This window comes from Drosophila bipectinata, chromosome 3L (genome assembly GCF_030179905.1).
Source record: "Drosophila bipectinata strain 14024-0381.07 chromosome 3L, DbipHiC1v2, whole genome shotgun sequence".
NCBI classification, from domain to species: domain Eukaryota; kingdom Metazoa; phylum Arthropoda; class Insecta; order Diptera; family Drosophilidae; genus Drosophila; species Drosophila bipectinata.
In genome coordinates this window covers 15183101-15206486 of record NC_091738.1, presented here as the reverse complement: position 1 = coordinate 15206486, position 23386 = coordinate 15183101, and the positions used below count along the sequence as shown (strand labels likewise).

Sequence of the window (23386 nt, the reverse complement as noted above, 5' to 3'; positions counted from 1 at the left end):
CGCGGGACTTCATCAAGCGGAAGCGACAGAGCCGGGAAAAAAAAAAAAAAAACTCAGGCAGATTCTTCAAATTACTTTTTAAAACAAAAAAAAAAATTGACAACGAGAGGACTAACCTTCACCGCCCACTTCAACACACACACACACACACACTCGCATGCAGAGTGTCCTGGCTCTCATGGCTTTGTGTCTGCTCACTTTTATTTCAAACGGCAATTGCATTGTGCTATTCCCAATCCGCTTATGGCTCCTGCCACGCCCCCCTGGACCATGGGCCGCCCCCTGCAGCTTCAGTAAACAATGCACTCAGGAGCAAACAAGAGCTACAGATTACTGGAAAAAAATTACTATTAAAGGACATTTTGTATAGAAACTAAATATGAGGATGATAGTCTTGGAATAATTTTCAGAATTAGAAAATATACTTAGGTCTATAATATTTTATTTGATTTCCAATCCCTATTTATTTTCTTTCAGTGTAAAATTCAGTCGCCTGTCCCTGGTAAGTGCTCTGCGTATGATAAAAGCTTGTGTCATATTTTCGTTTTGGTTGGATTTTTTCCTGCATTTTTTCGCATATTTATGTTGTTGTTGTTCTTGTCCAGTTTCCATGTGAAGAGTTGGTCTCCATCCTGGCTCCTCGCATAATGCCAGCTCTCGACGCTAACCAGGAGCACTTTCATTAGCTTACCGCTGCCGGACCTTCAGAGATCCCACACAGCCTCGAAGCAGTAGCTTCACCAGCTCCAGCTCCAGCCCCATGAAGGGTGGGTGCCACTTGGCTCCGCAACTTCCTCGGGGTAAAGCTCCATAGAACCCGCACCGATATGTTCTAAAAATCGGGGTAATTTCCCCACCAAAAAAGCTCGGACTAAAGCTCATGGAGATTATTTGGCCTTGGCATAGGAATTGACGCAGCATTCCCCCTGTGTAACGAACTCGAAAATTTTTTAAAAACTAATTAGTTACTAAGTACACAAAGAAGTCTGGAATTTGACATTCAAAAGCACACCTTTGAGTTTCTATTAAACTAATTATGCTTCTCTTTATTCATAATTTTACACATATATAATATTTTTGCATGTTCGTTGAAGTTTTTTTTTTTATGCTTTATACAATTGCCTTTAACAATATCGCATTTTTACAAATTTATATTCAGTTTTAAATATAAACAGAAAATAGCTCATAATTCATCGGTTTATCGGTTGTGATCGATCCATTGTGATAGATTGCAACGGAGGAGTCGTGTCTAGTCATAGGTAGTTAGTATGGGTCTTTTCTTCTAAACACTACGAGTATTGGTTGTTTTGGGCTGTAAGGCTGTCCACTGTAAAATAATAATACTTGGACACAGCTTCTTTTGCTTTTGCTTGCGGGGGGATCTTTAGTCTTAAACTATTAAAACACATCATATGTATATGCCAAGAATAAACAATCGTGTGATAGTTAACAGGTCCAAATTAGACTTAGCTTAGGGGTATATACTCTTAAATCGTACTAAGGCGTGTTACATGTTGGGCTTGAAACGACAACATTAACTGTTGTGTAATTAAAAATACCGAAAATTGAAAAAGGTTTTATCTCCATTTACAAAAAGTCATGTTAAGTGAAAAAATAAATAAAAGAGGGCAGCGAAAGTTAAATAATAACGCTAACAGATTAACATTAACGCAACGCGAACGCAAAGCCAACTAAACGGGTGGAACTTGATTACTCCGCATCCAGCACCGGATGCACGGGCTGCTGTGTCGATCTCTGCCGCTGGTGCTGCCCATGTTCGCGGTACGTCTTCAGCTTCGTCTCCATGGCCTGTAATATAAGATATTCGTATTAAAACTAAATAGTCCATCTGACAATTTCAATCCCTAAAGCCAGTATAATGTTTAAGAGACTTCTCCACTTGTAACTCAAAATTAAACCAAAAAACAAAAGACCGCAAAATAAGGTACAAATAAAATTTGTATTTATTAGCCAATGCAATTGATAAATGCAAGCGGTGAGAAAATAAAATAAACCTTAGGTTCTCGGGGCTAAGTCAAAGCGGCATGCCGGCGTCTGGAGAGTTGCGAATGCGTTCGGCAAAGCGTTTAAAAATGTTTGAGCCGGCACTTAGGCTGGCGAAGCTGCCGCCCATACTGCTCTCGCTGACGGGCGTGGTGGACGGTTGGGACTGGGTGGAGGAGGTGCCACTGTTGGCCACTGAGCTGCTGCTGCCGCCAAAGGCGCGACGAAATAGACTCGAATCGCTGTCCGATGGCGGCGGCGGCTGCGACGGACGCTCGCAAATGCAGCGAAACTTTTCGCACTCGGGGCACAGCAGGGCCTTATCCCACTAAAAAAAAACACATGGAAACGGAAAACAAATAAGCTGTGGGTGGCGTGTGTTGGATTAAGGATCAAGTTTAAGGTTATTGGAAACATTACAAATGAGGGAGGTACTCTATCATACTGGATTTAAAGTTTTAAAGGCTTGTAGTTGGAGGAGACTTACGTTTAGTTTTCTTAACATGTCGGCCACAACGTTGAGCGCATTTGAACGGTAGCTGGCATTCATGGAATTGCCATTGATTAGATTTCTGGGATCTGCAAGAGGAAGCACACAGACACAGCATGTTAGTTGAGGGGTTAGTCGGTATAACTACGAACTACAGACGCGTACAAAACACAACATTTTCCTACAAGAAATGTCGCAAATGCTCGTTACATTCCATTATGGATCTTAATTTTAATAATTTACAATACAATTACAAATGATAAGGGAACTTAAAATGAGGAACAATTTGTGTTTTGAATGCGAGAAACAAATAAAAACAAGAGGAACAATAAAAAAAAAAAAAATAATAAAAACTAAACACATGGCTTGAACTGGCGATGCGATTTTTGGAGTTTTAGCACACGTTTCGTTCTCTTAAGCGAGTTGATTATCTTACTTCTAAGCGAATGCTGCTGGTTATATTCGTTTCTATTAACTAAGGTGCCATTTAAGGTCCCCACGCTGGTGGAATTATTGACCACCATGTTGTCGTGATTCGTTAAATCGCCGTTGGCCACTATGCCATTGGGCAGCGAGGCGGACGAATTCATAGAGCTGTTAGTGGAGTTAGTGGCGGTGCCATTACAGGTGCCATTTGCCGCAGGTGTGTAACGTGACTTGACATTCAGCTCTTGCTTGAGATCTGTAAAAGTTTGAGGCACATTTAAGACTTCATAATTCGAAATAACTATGGGATTTTGACCCACCTCTCGTCTCATCCATCAGCCGCTGCAGCTTCTCCTGCAACACACCTTTTTCGTCTACTTCCAGCTCGAGAAGAGCATTCTTTTCGTACGCCACATCCAGCATCTTCTCAAAGTTCTCTATGCTTTCGTTGAGGATGCGATGTGCACGCTCCAGATCATCGTTCTTCTGTTCCAGCTGACGCAAATACACCTTCATGGAGTCGCGTTCCTTCTTTACGGCATCCAGTTGTTTTTCCATGTTTGACGTTTCAATGGCATGGGAGTCCATCTTTAGCTGTAATCATAATTCAACATAAGTAATGGACTACATTTGATATTTTATATTTCAGTTACCTTGAGTGACTCGTTTTCCCGCTCAAACTTTGTGAGCTTGGCAGTGAGATCTTTGATTATACTCTGCTTCTGGTCCAGAGTGGCGTCCATTTCAATTTCCATCTCTCGCGACTGCTCCACAAACTCATCATACTCCTGCTTTACGTCTGTCCACCTGTCAAACGAAACGAATACATATATATCAAGGGATTTCCTGTCTGTTTGAATAACTCACTCTTTGTGATATTGTTTTGAGCGCTCCTTCCAATATCGGCACTCATCCTCGACGCTGTTGAACATAGGTGGCGAGTCCATCTCTGTGATATTGTGTACTATACGGTGGTCAAACTGGGTTTGCAATTTCGTTCGTTCGAATGTAGTACTAACTTTTAATTTCTATTTAAATCTAGGTACTATTAACTGGTGCTCATGTATGGGGTATGGTTTTGTAGCTATTTAGTTTTTAATTGCTCTGATTAAAAATGCCAAAACACAGTTGTTTGAAGTTGAATGGTCTGTGGGGATAAAACGGAAATTGTGAAAAATCAATGGTGGAACAGGTGTTATCATAAATTGCCTGTTACTGACTGTTGCTTTTGTTGGCTTGCCATCGGGGATGTACTATATTGAAGGCAGGCTAAAATAAATGATTATATCCACGCCGCCCTTCAAAAATAACATAAACATTTTGTGCGTCGCTGTTGACGCAGCAGCTGCACCAACAACAACAACAAAAGAAACAGCAACAACAACCAACAAAGCTACGACGAAGTTTCTCATACAACAACGCATAGTGTGAAAATGAAATCATCGCTACTTTTCATACATTTCTTTATCAGAACTTGATGAATTTTCATTCGCCACGCCTTCTTCCGTTTTTTACTTACAGTTTGAACGTAATTTTCCTAATATTTATTTGGTTTATTTGTATAAAATCAGTGTAAATAATTATGCTCGAAAAAATTGACCACCACTCCAAACTGCACAAGCCAGCCCTGGTTTTAGTGTGCCAGTATTCGGAAAAATTATTGCGGTAGTTTCCATCCGAAGCCCTGGTTAGCGGTTGTTTTTGAAAAATATATTGTATTTAGTTTTCAATCCTTGTATATAATTTTGTTTGGAGTTTGCTTTCTTTTACGTTGCTTTCTGATAAATTCCAAATCAGTTTTAATTAGTGGGCGGCCTGTGAACGTAATGGATTTCTTTGCCGGCTCATCGTTACTGGATTCATTGGATATATGAAACTCTGAATCGGAACTATCGTCAATTATCTGAGCGGATTTAAGAGTAACGTCTCGGGCTGTACTCGGAATTTCAGGAGTTATCGAAGAATGATGGCCAAAACTTTGCATAGGCAAGGCCGGATAGTGGAACGTGGTATTACGAAAAGAGCTGCGACGCAATTTGCTGATCCGGCTTATTTCAATATCGCTGGAATCACTTGATTCGTTATGATAACTATTCAATAATTCCTCTGGTTCTTCTAATGTGGGATTAGGAGTTGGATCCGTGTCGTTATTATATTCGGACATTCTTATCAACCTTGCTGAATTGTTTTGGTTCCAAAATAAGAACTGGTTCACTTCATGTTTGGAACTAAATCCTTGACTTCTTTGTTTGAGTAGATATTTTCAAAAATAAAACTATTAATGGCTTTATTTATAATTGCAAGGTGGCTTCTGACATTCTTTTTTAAAAATATTTTCGGTGTAATTTTATTAAAATTAAATATCGAACAAAGAATTATATTATTCAGGTGGCATCTCTCTTCCAGGGGTGCCGGACTAGTTCAGTGCCACCCCCAACTTTAGTGCTGCCAGAGTAACAGCAAAAGTGTGGCCAAAACGCACCCACTGCAGTGCATTTTCAACAAAAATAAGGTAAAACATAGCATAAATATGGCCAACTAATGTTTAAACAATTAGCGTAATTAAGCTTAAGTTCAAAGCCGCAAAACAGTGAGTTTATACGGTGACCTGCTTGGGCGTTGCGGACGCAGCAGCCGAGAATTGATTAATTGCGGCGCATGCCGAAGAGGGAGGATATATTCAACAGCGAAACACAGAAAAAAAGAGACAAAAGTGTGTTAAACGAGGAAAACAAGCCTCGAAACAAAGAACAAATTATACAGAAGCGTGAAAATATGTGCCGCACCGTCTAAGCCGTGTCTTTTCCATACTTGTCTTGCAGTTGAAACATTTGCGTTGCAGCTGCAGCAAAAAAAAACAACAAAGGCGCAGGGCGAGACTAACGGGAGTTGAGGGCTACCCAGATAATTCAGAAAGAGAGCTAATCCCGGTCCAGATCAAGATCGCAATATAATCCAGCATGGCGGATCCCGAACGACAGAGCCTGCTCACCAAGGACGATGGAAATGGCTACAATTCGGTGGCTGCCGCCGGCGAGGAGGGTGCCGATAATCCAGGCGGTTCATCCTCGGCAGCCGTAAACAATGAGGACGGTGCGTATCATTATTATAAGTTTACCCCACAGCCGGGCATTCAACCCGGTATGCCGCCACCCGCATCCGAATGTCTGCGAAGTGCGGGTGGGCACTTGGAAACCCAACAAGTGAGCACTGCCGCTCTACTTATCTGCAACCGTGATTGGAAGTTGTCTGCATTACCATTACCATTACCAGTGCTTAGATTTTCACACTTCACCCAACTGAGTCACGGCCTCAACCGCAGAAGGGATATTGGAAAAAGGGGGCGTGGGTGGTGCTCCAGTAAGACAAAGCTTAATCCTCCCTATATAGTATAGTTTTTTCTATTATTTTATTCATTCTTTAATGTGTCACTTGTGAAAAAAATATGTTATTCACATTCCACGTAAAATATTTTATCGTTTATTTTGTCTCTATTTAGTAATATGATTCCCAGAGACAGACAAATATTCGAATTGCTATTGTTATTGTTTGTTGTTGTTATATGCCACCTAATCAGTACAAGTAGCGTTGCTGTTCAGCTTTTTAATCAGCATCGAATTGGGGTGCCCAGGGGGGTAGAGTACCCCACATGACTCATCGCCTGATTCTCGGCGTTATCGAAGCGCAGGGCGTAAAAGAAGGGACAGAAGGCCACTCACATTCATTGTTTGCGAAGGAACCTGATCTTCGGTTCTTCTGAGAGTCTCTACTCAATGCTGAATACTCTTCCCGAGTTTAAATGTAGGTTGTTGTAAAGTTTATTATTAAAATATGATTTGAAGCTGGTCAGTAACTTGAATTACTGAAGTGAATTAAAGTATTTTATATAACTGATAGTATCATCTCCTAAAGTGTATGCAATCTGCAATGTTCCTTTGTCTCTTCACAACGAAGACTTGTTTATGTTGATGTTCTCGTTGCACAAAGTTCGAACTTGTTTTGATCAACCGCGATATTGCACTGCGGTCTAGCTTGAGCTAGTTAAATGCCAAGACAGGAGAAATGCATTCATTCAGTCAAACATTGACCCATTTGGCATAATCTCGTCACTCCCCTATCTTCTGATGCAGTTCTCACTCTCGTTGCCAAGTAACTCGGCGGCTGTCTGGCCATGGGCTGCAGTGTGGTTGAAGGTTTTCCTCCGGCGAGATGTATTTATTTTACACTAAAGGTCCGAACTTCATTGGAAAATTCTTTCTATTGTTTATTGGTATGAAATTGCAGGCAGTGGAGCACCAACGGCCGTGCCGTGCATCGGACCCGATGAGCTGCCGCCGCCGTATCAGCAGAGCAGCAATACGGGAGGCGTACCAATGGTCACCTGTCGGGTATGTCAGCAGATGATTGACATTACCACGAAGCGGGAGCAGCACGTGGTCAAGTGCACCCACTGCAATGAGGCTACGGTAAGTAATGAGAGTAACCTAAATTCTAGAAATGAAAACAAATCTCTTCCGCAGCCAATTCGAAATGCCCCGCCGGGCAAGAAGTACGTACGTTGTCCGTGCAACTGTTTGCTTATCTGTAAGAGCTCCTCGCAGCGCATCGCCTGCCCACGGCCTAACTGCAAGCGGATCATTAACCTGGCTCCGAGTCCCGTTACCCCTCCCGTGCCCACTATGCCAGGAATGTGCCGGGTGACGTGCGGCCATTGTTCGGATACCTTTTTGGTAAATTACTGCAAGCTTTACTTTTATATAAAAAATTTAGAATATATTCCTTTATAGTTCAACACGTATCATAATGCTTTGGCCCGGTGTCCACACTGCAGGAAAGTTTCGTCGGTTGGATCTCGGTTTGCCAATAGCCGTGGAGGATTATTCGCCATCCTGGCACTGGTGTTCCTCGTCATTGGCATTGGCGTTACCATCGGCACAATCTCATATGCCTCGGTAAGGACTACGACCATAAGATTCTTATAAAATTTAATCTCAAATTCGGAATTCTTGTGTTACAGTCTCACGGTGGCATGTACTTCCTCTATGTGGCGCTGTTCGTGATCGCCGGTTGCTTGTTGGCCCGCTCCGCCTACTATTTCCGCCTTAAAGTGAGCGCCATAGACGGGCCTATGTAAAGCTAATGCTAGAACACGGGGCCAGCAGAAACGGAAGTGCATTGTTTTATTTTTATTTTTATACATATATATATATATTATGCATATATATCATTCCTTTTGATATTAAATGTAATCCGTAAACTAAAAATGTGCAGCCAATAGCAAAGGGAATCGATTTCTCCGCAAAAACAAAGATAGAATTTTTAATTTCAATTAAAACCACACATAGTTAAATTGTATCGAAAGGATGTCCCCGAATTAAAGTGATTTTGGAAAGCATAATTAAGACTTTAAGGCCGTAACTAAACTAAAACTAAAAACACAGTAAACAATATACTAAAGCAAATCTATTTCAAAAAAAAAACGAAGCAAAATATTAATGGTGTAAACATAAAGTGCTAAAATACAAGAAATTGAGAACTCTAGGCAGTCATTAGTTAGTAGACCAGCGACCGATCAAGCCACTTACTTGCACCACATTTGTAGAATCGCGATTTGTAGAATTCTTAGTTACTTTCTCTCATGTACAGTTGAGTTTTGATTAAGTGTCGTGTGTTTCTTTGTCCGTTTGTGCCTGTCCCGTAATTCTTTTGGTATTTATTCTCATGTATTCTCGTTTATAGGCTTTGAATTTTGCGTTGCCGCCTCTAAGAATTTATTAAAAATGCACTTTTATCAGTTCTCGCCAAAGCAACCGGCAAGCGTTATGTTCTTAGACATTAGAAAATAATTTCAAGGGTATGCTAATAGTGCTAATAAAGGTACACACACACACACATACGATATACCATGCATACATAATTATAATGATGAAAATAATAAAGAAACAATACAAAAGCAACATTTCTTGAAGAACAAAAAAAAAAAGCAAAGCTCATGCAGCCACAAAAAATTTAGACAGCAACTGCTAAACTGCGAAATTATATATAATATATATATTTGATTAAAAGGAAATGGTTTACTTTTGAAAATTATATATATATATATATACAACATTTATATTTAGTACATTATAAATTAGCATACATACACTGTAAATAAAATGAAATAAAACCACACCAATCGAGTTTTGCTGCCAAAAAAATAATGAAAACCTGAGAGAGCCTTGATCTTGTTGGTCATTCTATTGGTTTTCATAATTTTTGTATCGGAAATCCAGGATGTCATCCTTGTCGCCTTGTTTCAGCGTGGGATCCTTGGTGAGGTGCAAGACCTGTTTCGGCGACAACATTAAAGGAGAGGTGCATTATTTTATTTTTTAATAAATTTACATATTTTCTATCCAAGTATATATTTAGGTATTGGCATTTGATTTGGGAATAAAAATGCTAATCTTAAAGTGTCCAGCCAGCAAGGGATTTGGAGATCAGCAGAGGATTTTCAATCGAACCATAGTGAACCTATCCTTGTGCAGGGATATTGAAATTGTCCAGGAAATGATATCGAAAGAGATAATGTTACCACCAGATCCACTTAATCTTCATTGGGTATGTAATTTCATAAATTTGATTTAAGAAAACCAAAATTAATACAATTAATTTTTAAAGATCCAGGAGCGTTTGAGCCGGGCCATAGCTATTAGAGCCGCTATCTGTAGAAGCTATCACCCGAAGGCCACTCCATTGGCCCAGGCGCTGTTTCGCAAAATGGTCCAGCACTTCGGGGATGGAAGAGTCAACTGGATTGAGCGCCGGGACAGCGTTTCTATACAGGTGATGCGGCAGGTGGTTATTGGAGCACCCTATCGAGTGGAGAACATCTTTTGCACCATCTCACCCATACCGCAGCTTCTGTTGGGGATACGTCAGATCGTCCAGAGCTTGAACCACCATCATAAAAAATAAAAACAAACGCCTGCGCCATAGCAACAGATCTCTATAGTATTTGTTTATCAACAAAACACAAACTGAAATATATTTAAACTCATACATAAACAAAAAAAAAGCCCCCGACTCCCACATGGAATACTTTTCTTTATCTGCCTAGAACACAATTATCAGTTGTATACAAACATTATTTATTTACTGCCGATTATCCAACATTATAAAGAATCACAATGGCGGATGATGATGATAAACCCAAGAAGCATACGTTGGATACGCTATTCATGGTGTATGCCAACTACCAGGTATGATTAACCTCGGGAATTGTGTTTGCCAAGACGCTTAATCATGATACGACGTTAGGTTATACCCACGGAGATCGAGAACGAGATGTTCGACAGCATACTGCTCTCCCAACTGGACGCCTGGCTGGAGCAGGCCAAGCTAATGCCGAATCCCATAACTCGCACCCAAACCGGTCTCATCTATATGAAGTATAAGTAAGTAGGACACTATACCAGGTAACATGGTTAGACTTGGTACATGGTTATTCCTCAGGAAGTGGCGGATGGAGTTCGAAGACTTCCTGGAGGTTATTCAACAATTGAGTGCCGATAATGGGATTCCTCTGGATGAATTCAAGCAGACAATGATCGATGCGGGGATCCCAAGTGGTGCTGCCGATATGGTTATTGTCAAATAGCTCCATTGGTGCTTCATTTTATTTCATTTATTTACATAAAAAGTAGGCATACAACAATTAAATTTAAGTAACAATTACAGATAAATAATTTTGATTAGTTTCCAAATATTTGTGGTCAACAAAAGCCTCTAACCCCATCCGGTTTAGTTATCTTTAAAACAACGCATATATAGTAATAGAAAAGCAATAATTAGACACTGAGATTACAAAGTAAAAAGGGAAAAATAAGTTAATTCGAAATATGCACTGATATTGGCTTAAAGCTTAATGATTAATGATTATTCGATGAGTAACTGGTTCTGTGTTCGTATAGTTTTTCCCTGACTTTGGTTGATCGTTTTCTGGTTGACTGATAAGTTTTAGCACCTGAACAAATACCCAGAGGTATAACATTTGGCATTTACAAAAATATATAATCGATTTGCATTCAGAAATATATGTATATATATGCAGCTATGGACATAAAATTTAATATTATATGTGGCTGATGTTTGTTCGAGTTTCTCGTCAGGTAATAATGCACATTTCAGTTTGTACTGGCAAAAAATTCCGGCTCTTGGCGAGGGGTATAGAGCCGATCATATCCATGCTCTTAGTCATCCCTCCAGAACCGCTGTAGTGGATATAGCGTATAATGTATATATATTGTTTGAGTGAAAATTGTGTATGCGTCCGCATTTTATATCATTCCGTTTATCGTGCCATTCCCAAGGCCCCTCTAATTTCGCCACATGATGTTGGTGTTCCGGGTCTCGTTACGAATAAACGATAAGATTCTCTTTTGTTGTGGTTTCAGTGAGTGCTCCTCCTGACCGTCATGGCTCTCCGTGCTCCCCTGATCAAAAGCACATTTAGATTAAGTATACGTGGCACTTAGGATTAGATTAGTATCAATTGATGGTGACTTATGACTTAAGAATAGATGGTACGCTCCAGCCAGTCGTCCAGATTGAAGAAGGCTGTGTCCGAGTTGTCCGTGTCCCGCTCGCGGAACATCTCGATGAATGTTCTCACCTTGATGGCGCACATCAAGAAATCGTCAAATGGAATCTGTCCCTCACGTGATCCGTACCGGTGGGCCAAGGCATTCAGCAGGCGGTTGTTCAGATGATAGCCAGCTGAATTCAGAGCGCCCCGGAGATGGAAGCCATCGATGCTGCCTGTGCGGCGTGTATCGTACAGCTTGAACACGGCTCGCCACTTGGCGATGTCCGTGAGCAGAGCCTCGAATTCCTCGAAGCCCAAGCGTCCGGACCGGTCCTTGTCCAACATGGCCACCATGGAGCGCACGGCATCCTTGGAGAAGCCCTCGTTGCCCACCATTACATCGCGCATTGAGTGGTCCAGGATGCGTTTCAGCTCCTGCCAGTCAACCTCCTCATCGCTGCCGGCCACGCTGTCGAAGAGCCTCTTCAGAGCTATCCTCTGCGGATCGTCCTCTTCCTTCGGAGTCGGCGGCGGCAGGGACGGGGCAATACGGTCATCGGTCTCGCCAAAGCCCACCTCGTCGTCGTTCTCCTCCATGTTGTTCATTGTCTCCGAGAAGACACGAATGATAAACTCACCCTCCTCGTTGGGGTCAAAGGTCGAGGGCACAATCAAATAATTCCCGGGAGGTAACTTGAATCTGGCGCACACCTCTCGAGTGTTGATGAAATGCGGCGAACGTGCCACGGATGCCCTGTACTTGAAGAAGTTCAATCCCTGTGGCTTAACCTGCATATCCCTATCCGTGAGATGGTAAATGGCAAAGCCAATGGTTAGGCAATCTATGCCCACATTTCGCTTGCTCCTCCGGTTCTTCTGCATCAAGGCCACAATGACGGTGCACTTGCCGTCGTCATCCTCGTCGTCGGGATCCTCGAGCGAGATGATGTATTGGGGATTGTGCCAGAAGGTCTCCAGGAAGTTACGGCAACCGCCAGCTGTTACGCCCGAAGACCATTCTCCCTCGAACATGGACATTTCCCACTTACGGCGTGAATTATGCTGCTGATCTTCGGTCAGCGAATCCGGCGACAGATTGCATATCTCCACACGATCGAAGTGGTTGAGAAAATCTTGGAAGGACATCCAGAACTCACCATCCCTATCAAAGTTCAAGCCGATCTCCTCCTTTGTATGTTCGGGAATGAAACGCCACTCTGGCGAACTATCGCTCCAAGGACCGCTCCATTCGGCGTCGTTACCCCAAGGATTGCGCATTCGGATCATGGGCATCTTGCCCTGACGATTCGGAGTCGAGATGTCCATCAGGCAAACCTTGGTGATGGAATAGGCATGTCCACGAATAAGACCTTCGCGTGTCTCAGCCTCCAAAACATGGGGATCGGGCTCCAGAGAGCAGCCCATCATAGAGCCGCGCTCGGCAGCCTTCATCATAATGCTGAATAGATTTGGAGGAGCCTCCTTAATGTCGTACCACTCGGTCACACCACCAGTAAAGTCCTCCATGGCCTCGCAAGTGGTGCCGCCTATAAAGATAATGAGGATAGGGTTTAGTTATTAATATTCAATATCCTTTATCCTTACCTTTGAGGGCTTCATAGGAACCGTGAAGCTTGGCATATGCTTTCTCGAGTAAGGCACTCCAGAACTCATTTTTCTCCGTCGAATGCATATAGATGAGCTCTCCATGAACCGTGGGCAAGCGATCGTCGATGACCACCTCCACCCATTTGCCATATTGCCAGAACTTGAAATGAAAGATTCCAGCGTAATTCTCCTGGAAGTCCTGATCTGGAGGGATTACTCGGAAGAAGAGCTTCGAATCCTGAGTAAGATTGGCAGCCGCAGCGAGCAACCAACAGTCACCCAGCTCTCCCTGCTGGACGTCGAACCGCGAGTAACCTTCCACAAAGAATTGTGGATCGTCTACGATGTCTGCAGGTCGCAGCCATTCGATATAGCGATCTGGTCGCCGAGAGAACATAAGCGATGAATCGTTGGCCGGGAAATCGGGATCCTCGAACAGGGTTCCATTGCCAACACAGGCTTCACGGAGTGTGTGGAAATCGCCCCCATGAACGCTAGTTTGACGGTTGCTGGTAGCTTTCCGACCCATCCAGAACATGTTTTGATTCTCAGGCACTTTCACGCTTGTAAAGCTTAATTCCGCAACACCCACGGATGGTTCCTCCTCCTGAGTTGGGGCACTAGCCGGTGCTGGTGCCGACGGATAGGGCAACTGCGGAAAACCTCCTCCCTGCTGGGGGGCAGGGCTAGTGGGCATGGGTGAGTATGGCATCGGCATGCTGGGGAAACCAGGCATGGCATTCGGATAGGGCGCCAGTGGTGCAGCTGGGTAGGGCAGATTCGGCTGGGGCATTCCAGTTGGATAGGGCACCCCGGTAGGGTACGGTGCCAGAGGAGCAGCCGGGTATGGCAAAGATGAACTGGCTGATGGCAAAGTCGGATACAGACCAGATCCAGGATACGGCGAGGCGTTCGGATATCCTCCAGCACTTGGATACGGGGCAGCACTGGCATACGGAGCCGAAGGGGCATAGGGAGCCGAGGGGGCAGATGGGGCTGCTCCGGAGTATGAGGCATTCTGTGCGTGTGTCGTTTGCTTCACCACATATGGCATGCCACCCACGGACTCCGATGACGGATAGGGTAGAGATGGATAAAGCCCCGCCTTCGGCTTAGGGTTCTCAGCACTCGCGCCGTTACTTCCTCCAGCGATTTCGTTCTGGCTGTAGCCCAAGGCCGCCAAATTGACAAGGCCAATGCCACTGGCATGATAATTTTTGGGGTAATTATCAATGCCGTACATTTTTAATCGGCTTTTAGTTGGGGTCTGCGCTGGGTTATTCCGATTTTATGGATAAATGGCGTTGCACACGGGAAAAACTAAAAAACTAGACGTATCCAGATGTAAAACAACTCGCTGTCGTGCTGAAACTGCTGACTCGCTGGGGGAATAGTACGTCTTAAATGGGAGAGGTATCCAAATTTAACTTTCTCGGTAAATGATTCATAATCTGTTAACCCTTGTGTGCTCGGAAAGATCTGTTTATATGGGCTAAGTAAAATATACCTTAAATTTTATACAATTTTATGTATTTCACATTCTAAATGTCCTATTAAACATATTTTTTTAAAAATTTTTTTTAGGTTTCTAAAAAGTTATAATTTATAGATTTTATTATACATAATTTTTTGCGCCACTAGGAGCAAAATAAAATCTATTAATTAGAAGATTTTTAGAGAACTAAGCTTCTTAACAGAACAGTTTTTTTTCTTCTTATAATGATTAGACTATATGCTAATGTCGGAGCTTAAATTATATTTTTATTTATGGTACAACGAAAACCCAAATATCATACAGAAGGTTAAACATGGCATTCAGGGCTGAATAACGTGCATAGGGTTGGCACGTCATGTAAGACCTTTGGTATTTTTTAGATCATTACCTGATCTAAAACTAATAAAAACTTTAAAAATGATTTTTTTGATACGAACTGAATATATAAATTAAATCACCTTGAATGTCGAGAAGAAATTTAAATAGAAAACTAAGAACAATTTTTTAACCAGCACTCCAAGAACCTCTTTTCCTGATTCAAAATATTGTGTAAATATCGTTTCGAAATTTTTGGAATTTTTATAAAGGGCACCCCTATGAAATTCTGCGATTTCCTGTTTTCCACATTTTTCCTCCTTCCGATGTGCATATCTCTGCCAATTTGTATCCGATCGGAAAATAAAGTACCATTTTGTAACCAGCGCTCCGAGAACCTATTTTCCTGATTCAAAATATTTCTCTTATGTCGTTTTGAAATTTCTCAAATTTTTTTAAGTATCCATATTTTTTATATCATATATTAAAATCAATACCAATGCTTATAATATGTTTATTTATTATTACAAGTTTCCGATCTTTGATTAAATATTACAATTTTTAAATATTTTCGCTTAACTAAGTAGCATGTATTTCATTTTTTCTCCCCCAAAAGTGATCAGAAAGTTCTCAATAAACGTCAAAATTAAAAAACAGCTCAGTTCAAATTCGTCGTCTAACGGGATACTATTTTGTGAAATAAAAAAAAAATTTGAAAAATTAAAAAAGTGTCTGCGATGGCCGAGGAGGTAGAAGTGGAGGAGACTGAGGACTTCCATGACCTGGACGAGTTCAATGACGACGAGGCAGCCGCCAGTCTTGTCAGAGAGGAACGATTCACAGTCAAGAAGTGGGTGGCCCATGCATTGTGGTCATGGGATGTCGCTGTCGATAATTGCGCCATTTGCCGGAATCATATTATGAACCTGTGCATCGAGTGCCAGGCGGATCCGAATGCCAACAAGGATGAGTGCACAGTGGCATGGGGCGAGTGCAACCATGCCTTCCACTACCATTGTATCGCCCGTTGGCTGAAAACTCGTCTCGTCTGCCCGCTGGATAATAAGGAGTGGGTGTACCAGAAGTACGGCCACTAGGCAAGGACTCTTCTTGGATCTAATCTGCCTACAGTACATTTGGAATAACATGTTATATTTTGAATATAGTCTAAATTATAAGTTACAAGATTGGTTGGTTGTTAACCGCATTAGGCTGACTGTTCGGGAATAATCGGAGTTGGCCGTACCCCAGTTATCTGTTCGATCTGTTTGTAAAGAGTCTCACTTTCTTCCACCAGGCTAGAGTACTTTCTCTGCAGCTCCTTCTCCCTATCCATCTGGCGGCGTACATCTTCCTGCAGTGACTCCAGACGACGTGGCACAGCAATGGCCTCTTGTTCGCCCAGAAAGCGGAATGTCGACAGCGAAACCGAATTCTGCTCGATCTGGGCGTAAGTGTCCTGTAGCTGCTTTGTGAGGACCTGAGCTCGTGCCTGGTAGCCGCCGGTTAGGATTTTAAGCTTTTTCTCGATCTTGCCGCAGCGCTTGGCCTCCTTAGCCATGTGCCGGCGGTTCTGCTCCAATCTCTTCTCAGCCGACTCCAGTCGGTCCTTCTTACTGGCCAGGTTGGCGCGAGTGTAGCGATGCTGTGATGGCAAGTACAGCACTTGGCCCAAACATTCCTGCCACACCTGGGCGTAGACATCTAGGGGAAGTTCCCCGTGACCCATGCGCTCTTTCACGACCTCCATCTCGTCGGCCAACATCTGCTTGGCAACCGCCAGCTCGGCCTTTGTGATTTCCTCGTAGGGATTCGCTTTAAAGTAGCTCTGGAGCTGCTCGAGCTTTTGTTGGGATTGGCCGGGCACCGGGTCTTTAACAGAATCGTAAACTGTGGAGAAGGAAAGCGGAAAATGAGTTTATACGCCTACCTATCTATTTTAAAACTTACGCTGCATGGTGATCATTTCATGCTTTATTAGCTCCTCTGCCTGTTGCTGCTCTGAAAGGTTCTGTTTCTCTGATTGGGGTCGCAGGATCTTTGTGTTGACCTCCGTGGGGCGGGGTAGACTGCGTTGGATAACCTGGGACCGTTTCTCAAGCTCGATTTTCCTGCGCGCTTCTTGGTCTGCCAGGATTCTTGCATCAACATCAGCCTGATCCTCTACAGCGGGCTCTGAACTAGCATCCATTGGCTCGTTGTCTTCTTGTTCTGGGACAACGATTTCGTAGTCGTTCCTGGGAGCGGGCAGAGTAGAAAGTCCCTCTCGTAACGACGACTTTAGCTGCTTCTGATAGTTCTTGTACATGGCGGGAGTTTCCGTCACTGCCATACTATTCTCCGGGTTAATACTGAGCTTATCCCTTACAAAAGCGGGCGTGTTAGTTACAGCGCCGCCAGATCCCTCTTTGGCAGGAACCAGAGCCCCAGTGCTTGGTGTGAGAAAACCCCCAGGAGTGGCTCCTCCTCCACCCTCCCGTTGTGTTCTAAACGGCGTGGCAATCACTGTGTTTGGTGTAGCAATGGCAGCACCTTTTGGCAAAACCCCAGAGAAATCCGACTCATGAAGAGGCGTGTTCAAGCCCCCCTTTAGTGGGGTCTCGGTGTGGGTGAGTGCCATCAGATTTTGGGCCTCTTGCATAATGCGATCTGTATACGGAGCTGGTGTCCGCGGAGTAGCGGCCACTTGTGGAGTAATTGAGTAATCTGCCAGCAAAGAATCTGTCATCTCAATGCCACTCTCGCCGGCTATCTCCTTGGCAACTTCGCTGGCCCGACCCAGCTTCACGACTTGCTGCAATTCCAAATCTGAAATCTGCGGCGTCGGTAAAACCAGCTTGGAGCGTTTTCGCTCCGGCTCCATATTCTGCAGCATGGCTGCCGGTACTTCGTTTTCCTTGCGCTGCTTAAGCTTTTGCTTGTCGCGCTTCCGCTCACGCTCCTCCTTTTCGGAGCGCAGTTCGCCATCCAAATCTTGTTGCCTCATTTTGTTAAAGTCTGGCTCGTTCTTCTGCAAGTGCTCTTCGGCAGTGTCATAGAAACCGAGTGCAGGACGCTTCTCAAAGGGTATCTCGGCATTGTAATCGATTCCTTTGATGCGCTTCCGATTTCCACTTCCAATACCCGCTGCACGCAATTCTCGTCTCTTTTGCAGTGTCGCCAGGCGGCGGGCTTCCTCCAACTGCTTCTCACGCGCCTTTCGTTTGGCTTTCTTGCCCTGGGTGTTGGCCAGACGGGCTCTGGCTTCTGAAAGCATTTCCAACTCGTCCTCGTCCATGTCCTTGGGATCGGGTCGAGCGGGTTTTGTCTCCGGGTTGGGATCGATCTCTCCCGGCTTGAGCTTTCGCGGGTCGTCCATTGCGTCTTCGCCATCTTCTTTGCGTTGGGCTTGGTCCCTATATATAAAATCAGAAGATTATAACGATTTAAGAGAAGAATATGGGTTAGACTTACAGCAAATGTTCGTAGCGTTCGAGACACTGTGCAGCTGTGCGGCCAATGATCGGGGCAATGGTGCGCCACTGGGTGGGCATTAATTTTGCCAAATGGAGCAGCTTCTCGTCCTCCTCCCGCGACCACTCCGTCTTTTTGATGCTCGGGTCCAGCCATTCGTACCAGCGGGCCTTGCACTGCTTCGCGGACTTTCTGTGTAGCAATGATGCGATTCGGCTCCATTGGTTTTTGCCATATTTCATCACAGCCGCCTTGAGGATCTCATCCTGTAATGAAAAGCGTTTGCCGGTGTCGGTGATGCAAATTATGGAAATCGTAGATATACTTACTTCCGTGTTGCGCCACACACCACCCTTGATCATTATTCTCGGCATTTTGAGGTAACGAGTTGGCGGCGGGTTATAATATCAATAAAGTCGTCAAATAAATTAAAATATTGTCCAAGAAAATTCACTGAAAACGCTATGTCCACATGCGATTAGAGATGCCGAGAAAAAGTATAGTGTGACCAACAGTGTGTCGAGACTTAAACATGAGCCGGTTCAAAATATACCAAAATAAGACATATTATTAAGTTACTATCTAATCTATAAATATAAATTGTACAAATTGTAATTGAACCTAAAACCAACATAAACAAATTTTATTAAGCGAAATATATTTATTTCTTATATTTAAAATACAAGGATCTAAATATTAGACCGTTCCATTCTCATTTGTTTCTAACGCTTCGGTATTTTTTACCCAAGAGTGGCCATCATCTGATTTCATAGGATGGAATAACAATGCTGCCCAGTGCAAACAATAAATAATTGGTGGCCCTGTTTTTGTCCGAGTAATGTAAATATTGTAATGCGGAATTAGACGTCTCGCTTCGGAAGCGGAATCCCAGAACCCGCAACTGACACCCAGCACTCGGCAACTCCCGGAAAATGAATGATGCGGCGTACAGCGGTTTCCATACACAGGTGAGCAAGCTGGAAGTTCGTTTGGCCCCAAAACCATGCCGTTGTCTTCCAGCTGCACTTTCCGAATCCCTCGGACCTGTCGCTCTCCACTCCGGTCCACACTTTGGAGCCGGATTCCACCTTTGGCGGGTTCTTTGACGACGAGTTTTCCCAAGCTCCCGCTGTGTGGATCCCAGATGGAGGTGGACTGCAGCTTAAAGCCATTGAAGCGGAGGAACCGCCCGTTTCGAACCAATCGCCAACGATTCCCTTCGTCCAGATCCATACCACTGATCTGCAGCAGCCAGAGAAAAGCTACCGGAACACCTTTCGGCGACGCACCGCCGAAATTAAGTCCGAGGCGGAGCTGATCAAATCAGAGCTGGCGGAAGCTGCGGCTAAGGAGAGATTAAATGCCACCCCGACTCCTCCCACCAGAAACTCCAGTTGTCCGAGTGTGGAGGGGAAAGGGCAAGTGGTGTCGGATGGTCCCACCGTGCTGCTAAGATGTCCTAATTGTCCCTTTCTAAGCATCTGCCAGGTGAGGTTCCAGGAACACTTGAATGTGGGGAACTGCTTCCAAACTAGCGAGCAACAGCGGAGAGAGTGTCCAGGTAAGGACTATTCCGTTTTCATTATCAAGACTCGGCTCTTAAGTATTTCGTATCCTTATAGGCTGTCCAAACATCTTCTACAGCAATGATGCCCTTAACATGCACCTGTCCCTGGATCACCAAGTGGAGCAGGCTGATATCATGGCCGTTCGCAATTCCAGCAAAGTTCCCGCTGTAAACCAGGATCAGATGCCTCATCAAATACCAATCGGTACCCAAAACCACAACCAATCTCAGAACACCAACGCACCCAAGAGCCGCATTTTTATTAAAAGCGTGGAGTGCTTGCGGGAGCCTCAAAAAGATGCGAATTCAGTCAAAGACTATCCCCTTCTAATGTCCGACAGTGAGTCGACAGGAGACATCTTAGACCTGCTAGAGGAAGTGGTTGAGAATGATGAGCCCAACGATAAAACGACACCACCGCCGCCCAAGTCAAGTCAGAAAATTTCCATTAAGAGCGTAGACGTACTGCGCGAGCCCGTCTTGCTTCCGTTTGACTGCCACCTTCCCAATAATCAGCTTATGATGGACAACAGCTTGTTGGACGTACCGGACGTTAGAGTCGGTCCCGAAGACGACAAATTAAGACAACCTAAGATCTACATTCGTAAGCCAATGGTGTCTTCCTCGATGCCAATGGGTTTAAATGTGGGTGTGGATTCCGCCGATGCTGGATTATCTGGAGCTGTTTACACCGATGTCTATCAGGGAGATGCTATGCTTACGCCTACATGTCCTCCATTAGGATACGAACCTAGCCTTGCCCCACTTGCCCAAATGTGCTCCGATGCCTTTTCTTTTGATTCCGTTCTGAATAGCAATGGAGGTGCCTCTTCCGGCCTGGATAACACGCGTTTTAGCGCCTTGGATCTTGACTTTGGCGTTGATTTTGTTTCAGAAGCCAATAACGAAACTCTTAACACTGCTGCATCTGTCCTACCGCCGTTGGAGCAACAGCCTGTCCATCTGGAACATTTTCTCTCCACCAATACCCCCAGTGCGCCCAAGCAGAAGATTTTCATCAAGAACGTTGACATTCTAAAGGCTCCCCAGAGGGGGACTCTGCATTTGCGAACCGTGGACGAACTGAACCTGATGAACCGCAACGAGGTGGAGCGCTTGATAGTACCGAACCTGGAGCCCATGACCATGTCGATGATGGAGCTACCGCCCATTCAGCACCCACCGCTGGCGTTAGAGCCACATCCTAACCCGCTGCCGGAACTGCCGCCTTCGGTCAATGGCAACTGGCCCAACGAGGATGGCTACAACCTGAGCCAAGATATAGAGTGCTGGCCCTGGATGGAAGAAGCACTGCCAGAGGCAGGCATTGCCTTAGCTGCTCCTACCGAGTCTTCAGATGCCCTCCAAATTGAAAGCTTGAGTGAGGCTGCCAGCAACTTGCTGGTGAAAGACTTTCCCCAAATCCAACAAACTACTTCCGAGGAGACTGCGAATCCAACAGAAGAACCGGAAATGCAACCTCTGGTCCCTGTTAAAGTTCCTGTACCCACCACAAGCACACTTCTCAATACGACTCATAATCCTTTGCCCGTTCCACCATTGGTTCCTCTGATACCCGAAGCACCAAATCTATCTGAGAAGCAGGGACGCATCTACGTGGCCAATAACCTCCTACCGGCTGCAGTGGAGCCTCCGTTGTCGGGAGGAACTTCTGTGAGGGGACGGCCCTACGGGGCTAAGCATTCCGGCGGTACTACACATAGGAGGAAAGCACCACCCGGGTCCAATCAAGTGATCGAGGGTGGAAAGTGCCAAGTGGAGGGGTGCATGTTCCGATTCAAGTCACCGGCTACGTTAGATTACCATGGAAAATGTCACAACGGTGCCGCTACCGACGGGCATTCGGGAATGATCTGCCCGGAGTGCAAGTCAACGGAGTTCAGTAACTGGAACTGCCTGCACACGCACCTATGGCGCGTCCACCAAATCGATATGGAGCTTTACTGCTGCCAGCTGTGCAGCTTCAAGACCCCCATATATTCCCGATTGGTCAACACCCACGCCAAGATCCATTCCGAGGAGCGCAACTACAAGTGCGAGCAGTGCGGGAAGGGTTTCAAGAACACCAAACAGCTGAAGAACCACCGAAGGCTGCATCGCACACAGGGGTTGGGCATGGGGAAGCAGGCTCATAATCAGACTTCCAGTGATGCCAACAATGCAGTTCAGCTTCACCGCTGCGACGACTGTGGGATAGCCTTCAAGCAACGGAAAACGCTAAGGGAACATCTCTGTAAGGAGCGCAACGAGCAGTTGGAATGCCCCGAGTGCCAGCATGTTTTTGGGTCGAAGAGCAGCCTGCGTCTTCACATGCAGAGCCACCAGGATCGGAAACGCTTCCACTGTGAGGAGTGCGACTACGAAGCAAGCGATCATAACGCTTTCCGGCGCCATCAAGCCACACACAAGGACCGGAAACGCTACGTTTGTCCTCACTGTGATTTCCGAGCCATTCAGAGTACAGCTTTCAAGGTTAGTCGACTTACTTTTCTGCTAGTATTTTGGACCTTTGTTAATGCTTTACTTTCTCCTACAGATCCACCTGCAGAAGCGCCATCCCGAACAGGAACTATCCTCAATAATATACAAATGCGACCAGTGCACCTTTTCCACCATAAACCATGGTCTGCTGCTAGTTCACCAGGCTAAGCATGAAACTCCGAATCCCGTTCAGAACCCTGTTCCAACTTCAGCGGCTCCTTCCTCCCAGATTAAAGTGGAAACCAGTGCCAAGGTGGTGCTAGCACATTCCAGTAGAAGCGCACCAAAGGCATCACTGGCCATGGGCAAACCAAGTGGCTTACAGGCTTTCTGATTGTTTATCCAAAAGCTAGGAGCTGCTGAAAGTCCCAACAAAATGCTAACTAGTGTGTGTCGTCGACTTTTATACCAAATGTTAGTTTTAGTTCAATTTATGTGATAAGATGAGAGGAGATGTACATAAGAACTCTGAGGAAATTTGTTATTTTTTTTAAAACATGTTATGTTATCCGCTATTTTAGATCCAATGTTAGCTGGAATAACATATTGGAATACTTTATATTGCCCACTTCGGCATGTTCCGAAGACTATTTGTTTTCTTGTAAATATCAACCGTAGATGTTTAAGAATATTTTTTGTATGTACATATATGAAAATTTATGTTGCAATTTAATAAAATCATAAGGGGATGGTCTTTGCAAATGTTATTTCTTTACTTTAGGAGACCTAGATAACCTCGTTGAGGTAGAGTAGTACCCCTTTAGCTCAGATTAATAATATAGTATCATCTCTGAATGAATCCTGATCATGAATATATATAATACGTGTAATCATAGCTATGGAGTAAATTAAAAAAGATTAAAAATTGGTTTCGTTTTTGAAAAAATACTCTTTGATCGGACATGAAGATTAAGGATATACGGAAGCTTTTAAAATTTGAATTATAAATTTGTTTAA

General features: G+C 44.3%; 9 protein-coding genes across 13 annotated transcripts; 5 read left to right on the top strand and 4 right to left on the bottom strand.

Annotated features, from left to right (window-relative positions):
- Positions 1-1019: 1019 nt before the first annotated feature.
- nudE (Nuclear distribution protein nudE) lies at positions 1020-3918 on the bottom strand. Of its 2 annotated transcripts, none has more exons than XM_017253514.3 (6): positions 3788-3918; positions 3574-3727; positions 3241-3514; positions 2931-3176; positions 2492-2583; positions 1020-1809 (listed from the first exon to the last, which is right to left on the bottom strand). In XM_017253514.3, exons 1-6 carry the CDS (start codon positions 3865-3867, stop codon positions 1711-1713), a joined length of 945 nt encoding a protein of 314 aa, XP_017109003.2. In that variant the 5' UTR covers positions 3868-3918; the 3' UTR covers positions 1020-1710. The 2 variants fall into 2 exon arrangements, with proteins under 2 accessions (XP_017109003.2, XP_017109002.2); XM_017253513.3 differs by lacking the exon at positions 1020-1809 and adding an exon at positions 2021-2332.
- Positions 3919-4646: 728 nt separating this feature from the next.
- Positions 4647-5122, bottom strand: LOC122322229 (uncharacterized). The gene has a single exon (XM_043213864.2). It carries the CDS (start codon positions 5082-5084, stop codon positions 4647-4649), a length of 438 nt encoding a protein of 145 aa, XP_043069799.1. The 5' UTR covers positions 5085-5122.
- A 179-nt stretch (positions 5123-5301) lies between these two features.
- LOC108133541 (type 1 phosphatidylinositol 4,5-bisphosphate 4-phosphatase) lies at positions 5302-8225 on the top strand. Of its 4 annotated transcripts, none has more exons than XM_017253516.3 (6): positions 5302-5432; positions 5743-6013; positions 7205-7386; positions 7441-7650; positions 7708-7872; positions 7938-8225. In XM_017253516.3, exons 2-6 carry the CDS (start codon positions 5881-5883, stop codon positions 8052-8054), a joined length of 807 nt encoding a protein of 268 aa, XP_017109005.2. In that variant the 5' UTR covers positions 5302-5432; positions 5743-5880; the 3' UTR covers positions 8055-8225. The 4 variants fall into 4 exon arrangements, with proteins under 4 accessions (XP_017109005.2, XP_017109006.2, XP_070136551.1 ...); XM_017253517.3 differs by lacking the exon at positions 5302-5432 and adding an exon at positions 5492-5510; XM_070280450.1 differs by lacking the exon at positions 5302-5432 and adding an exon at positions 5510-5633.
- A 914-nt stretch (positions 8226-9139) lies between these two features.
- Positions 9140-9892, top strand: Hez (Hezron). Its single transcript, XM_017253521.3, has 3 exons — positions 9140-9277; positions 9335-9523; positions 9584-9892. Exons 1-3 carry the CDS (start codon positions 9197-9199, stop codon positions 9878-9880), a joined length of 567 nt encoding a protein of 188 aa, XP_017109010.2. The 5' UTR covers positions 9140-9196; the 3' UTR covers positions 9881-9892.
- A 132-nt stretch (positions 9893-10024) lies between these two features.
- On the top strand, positions 10025-10650 carry LOC108133544 (tubulin polymerization-promoting protein homolog). The gene is made up of 3 exons (XM_017253522.3): positions 10025-10164; positions 10223-10359; positions 10418-10650. The coding sequence occupies exons 1-3, from the start codon at positions 10093-10095 to the stop codon at positions 10560-10562; spliced, it is 354 nt and encodes a 117-aa protein (XP_017109011.2). The 5' UTR covers positions 10025-10092; the 3' UTR covers positions 10563-10650.
- On the bottom strand, positions 10575-14550 carry CalpB (Calpain-B). The gene is made up of 2 exons (XM_017253520.3): positions 13095-14550; positions 10575-13036 (listed from the first exon to the last, which is right to left on the bottom strand). The coding sequence occupies exons 1-2, from the start codon at positions 14338-14340 to the stop codon at positions 11475-11477; spliced, it is 2808 nt and encodes a 935-aa protein (XP_017109009.2). The 5' UTR covers positions 14341-14550; the 3' UTR covers positions 10575-11474.
- Positions 14551-15547: 997 nt separating this feature from the next.
- Roc1b (Regulator of cullins 1b) lies at positions 15548-16092 on the top strand. Its single transcript, XM_017253545.3, has one exon. It carries the CDS (start codon positions 15645-15647, stop codon positions 16002-16004), a length of 360 nt encoding a protein of 119 aa, XP_017109034.1. The 5' UTR covers positions 15548-15644; the 3' UTR covers positions 16005-16092.
- Positions 15598-18864, bottom strand: Cdc5 (cell division cycle protein 21). Its single transcript, XM_070280448.1, has 4 exons — positions 18690-18864; positions 18361-18626; positions 16858-18302; positions 15598-16797 (listed from the first exon to the last, which is right to left on the bottom strand). The coding sequence occupies exons 1-4, from the start codon at positions 18732-18734 to the stop codon at positions 16115-16117; spliced, it is 2439 nt and encodes an 812-aa protein (XP_070136549.1). The 5' UTR covers positions 18735-18864; the 3' UTR covers positions 15598-16114.
- Positions 18865-19121: 257 nt separating this feature from the next.
- LOC108133565 (uncharacterized) lies at positions 19122-23122 on the top strand. Its single transcript, XM_017253555.3, has 4 exons — positions 19122-19328; positions 19381-19921; positions 19983-22420; positions 22485-23122. Exons 1-4 carry the CDS (start codon positions 19293-19295, stop codon positions 22761-22763), a joined length of 3294 nt encoding a protein of 1097 aa, XP_017109044.2. The 5' UTR covers positions 19122-19292; the 3' UTR covers positions 22764-23122.
- The last annotated feature ends 264 nt before the right edge of the window (positions 23123-23386 follow it).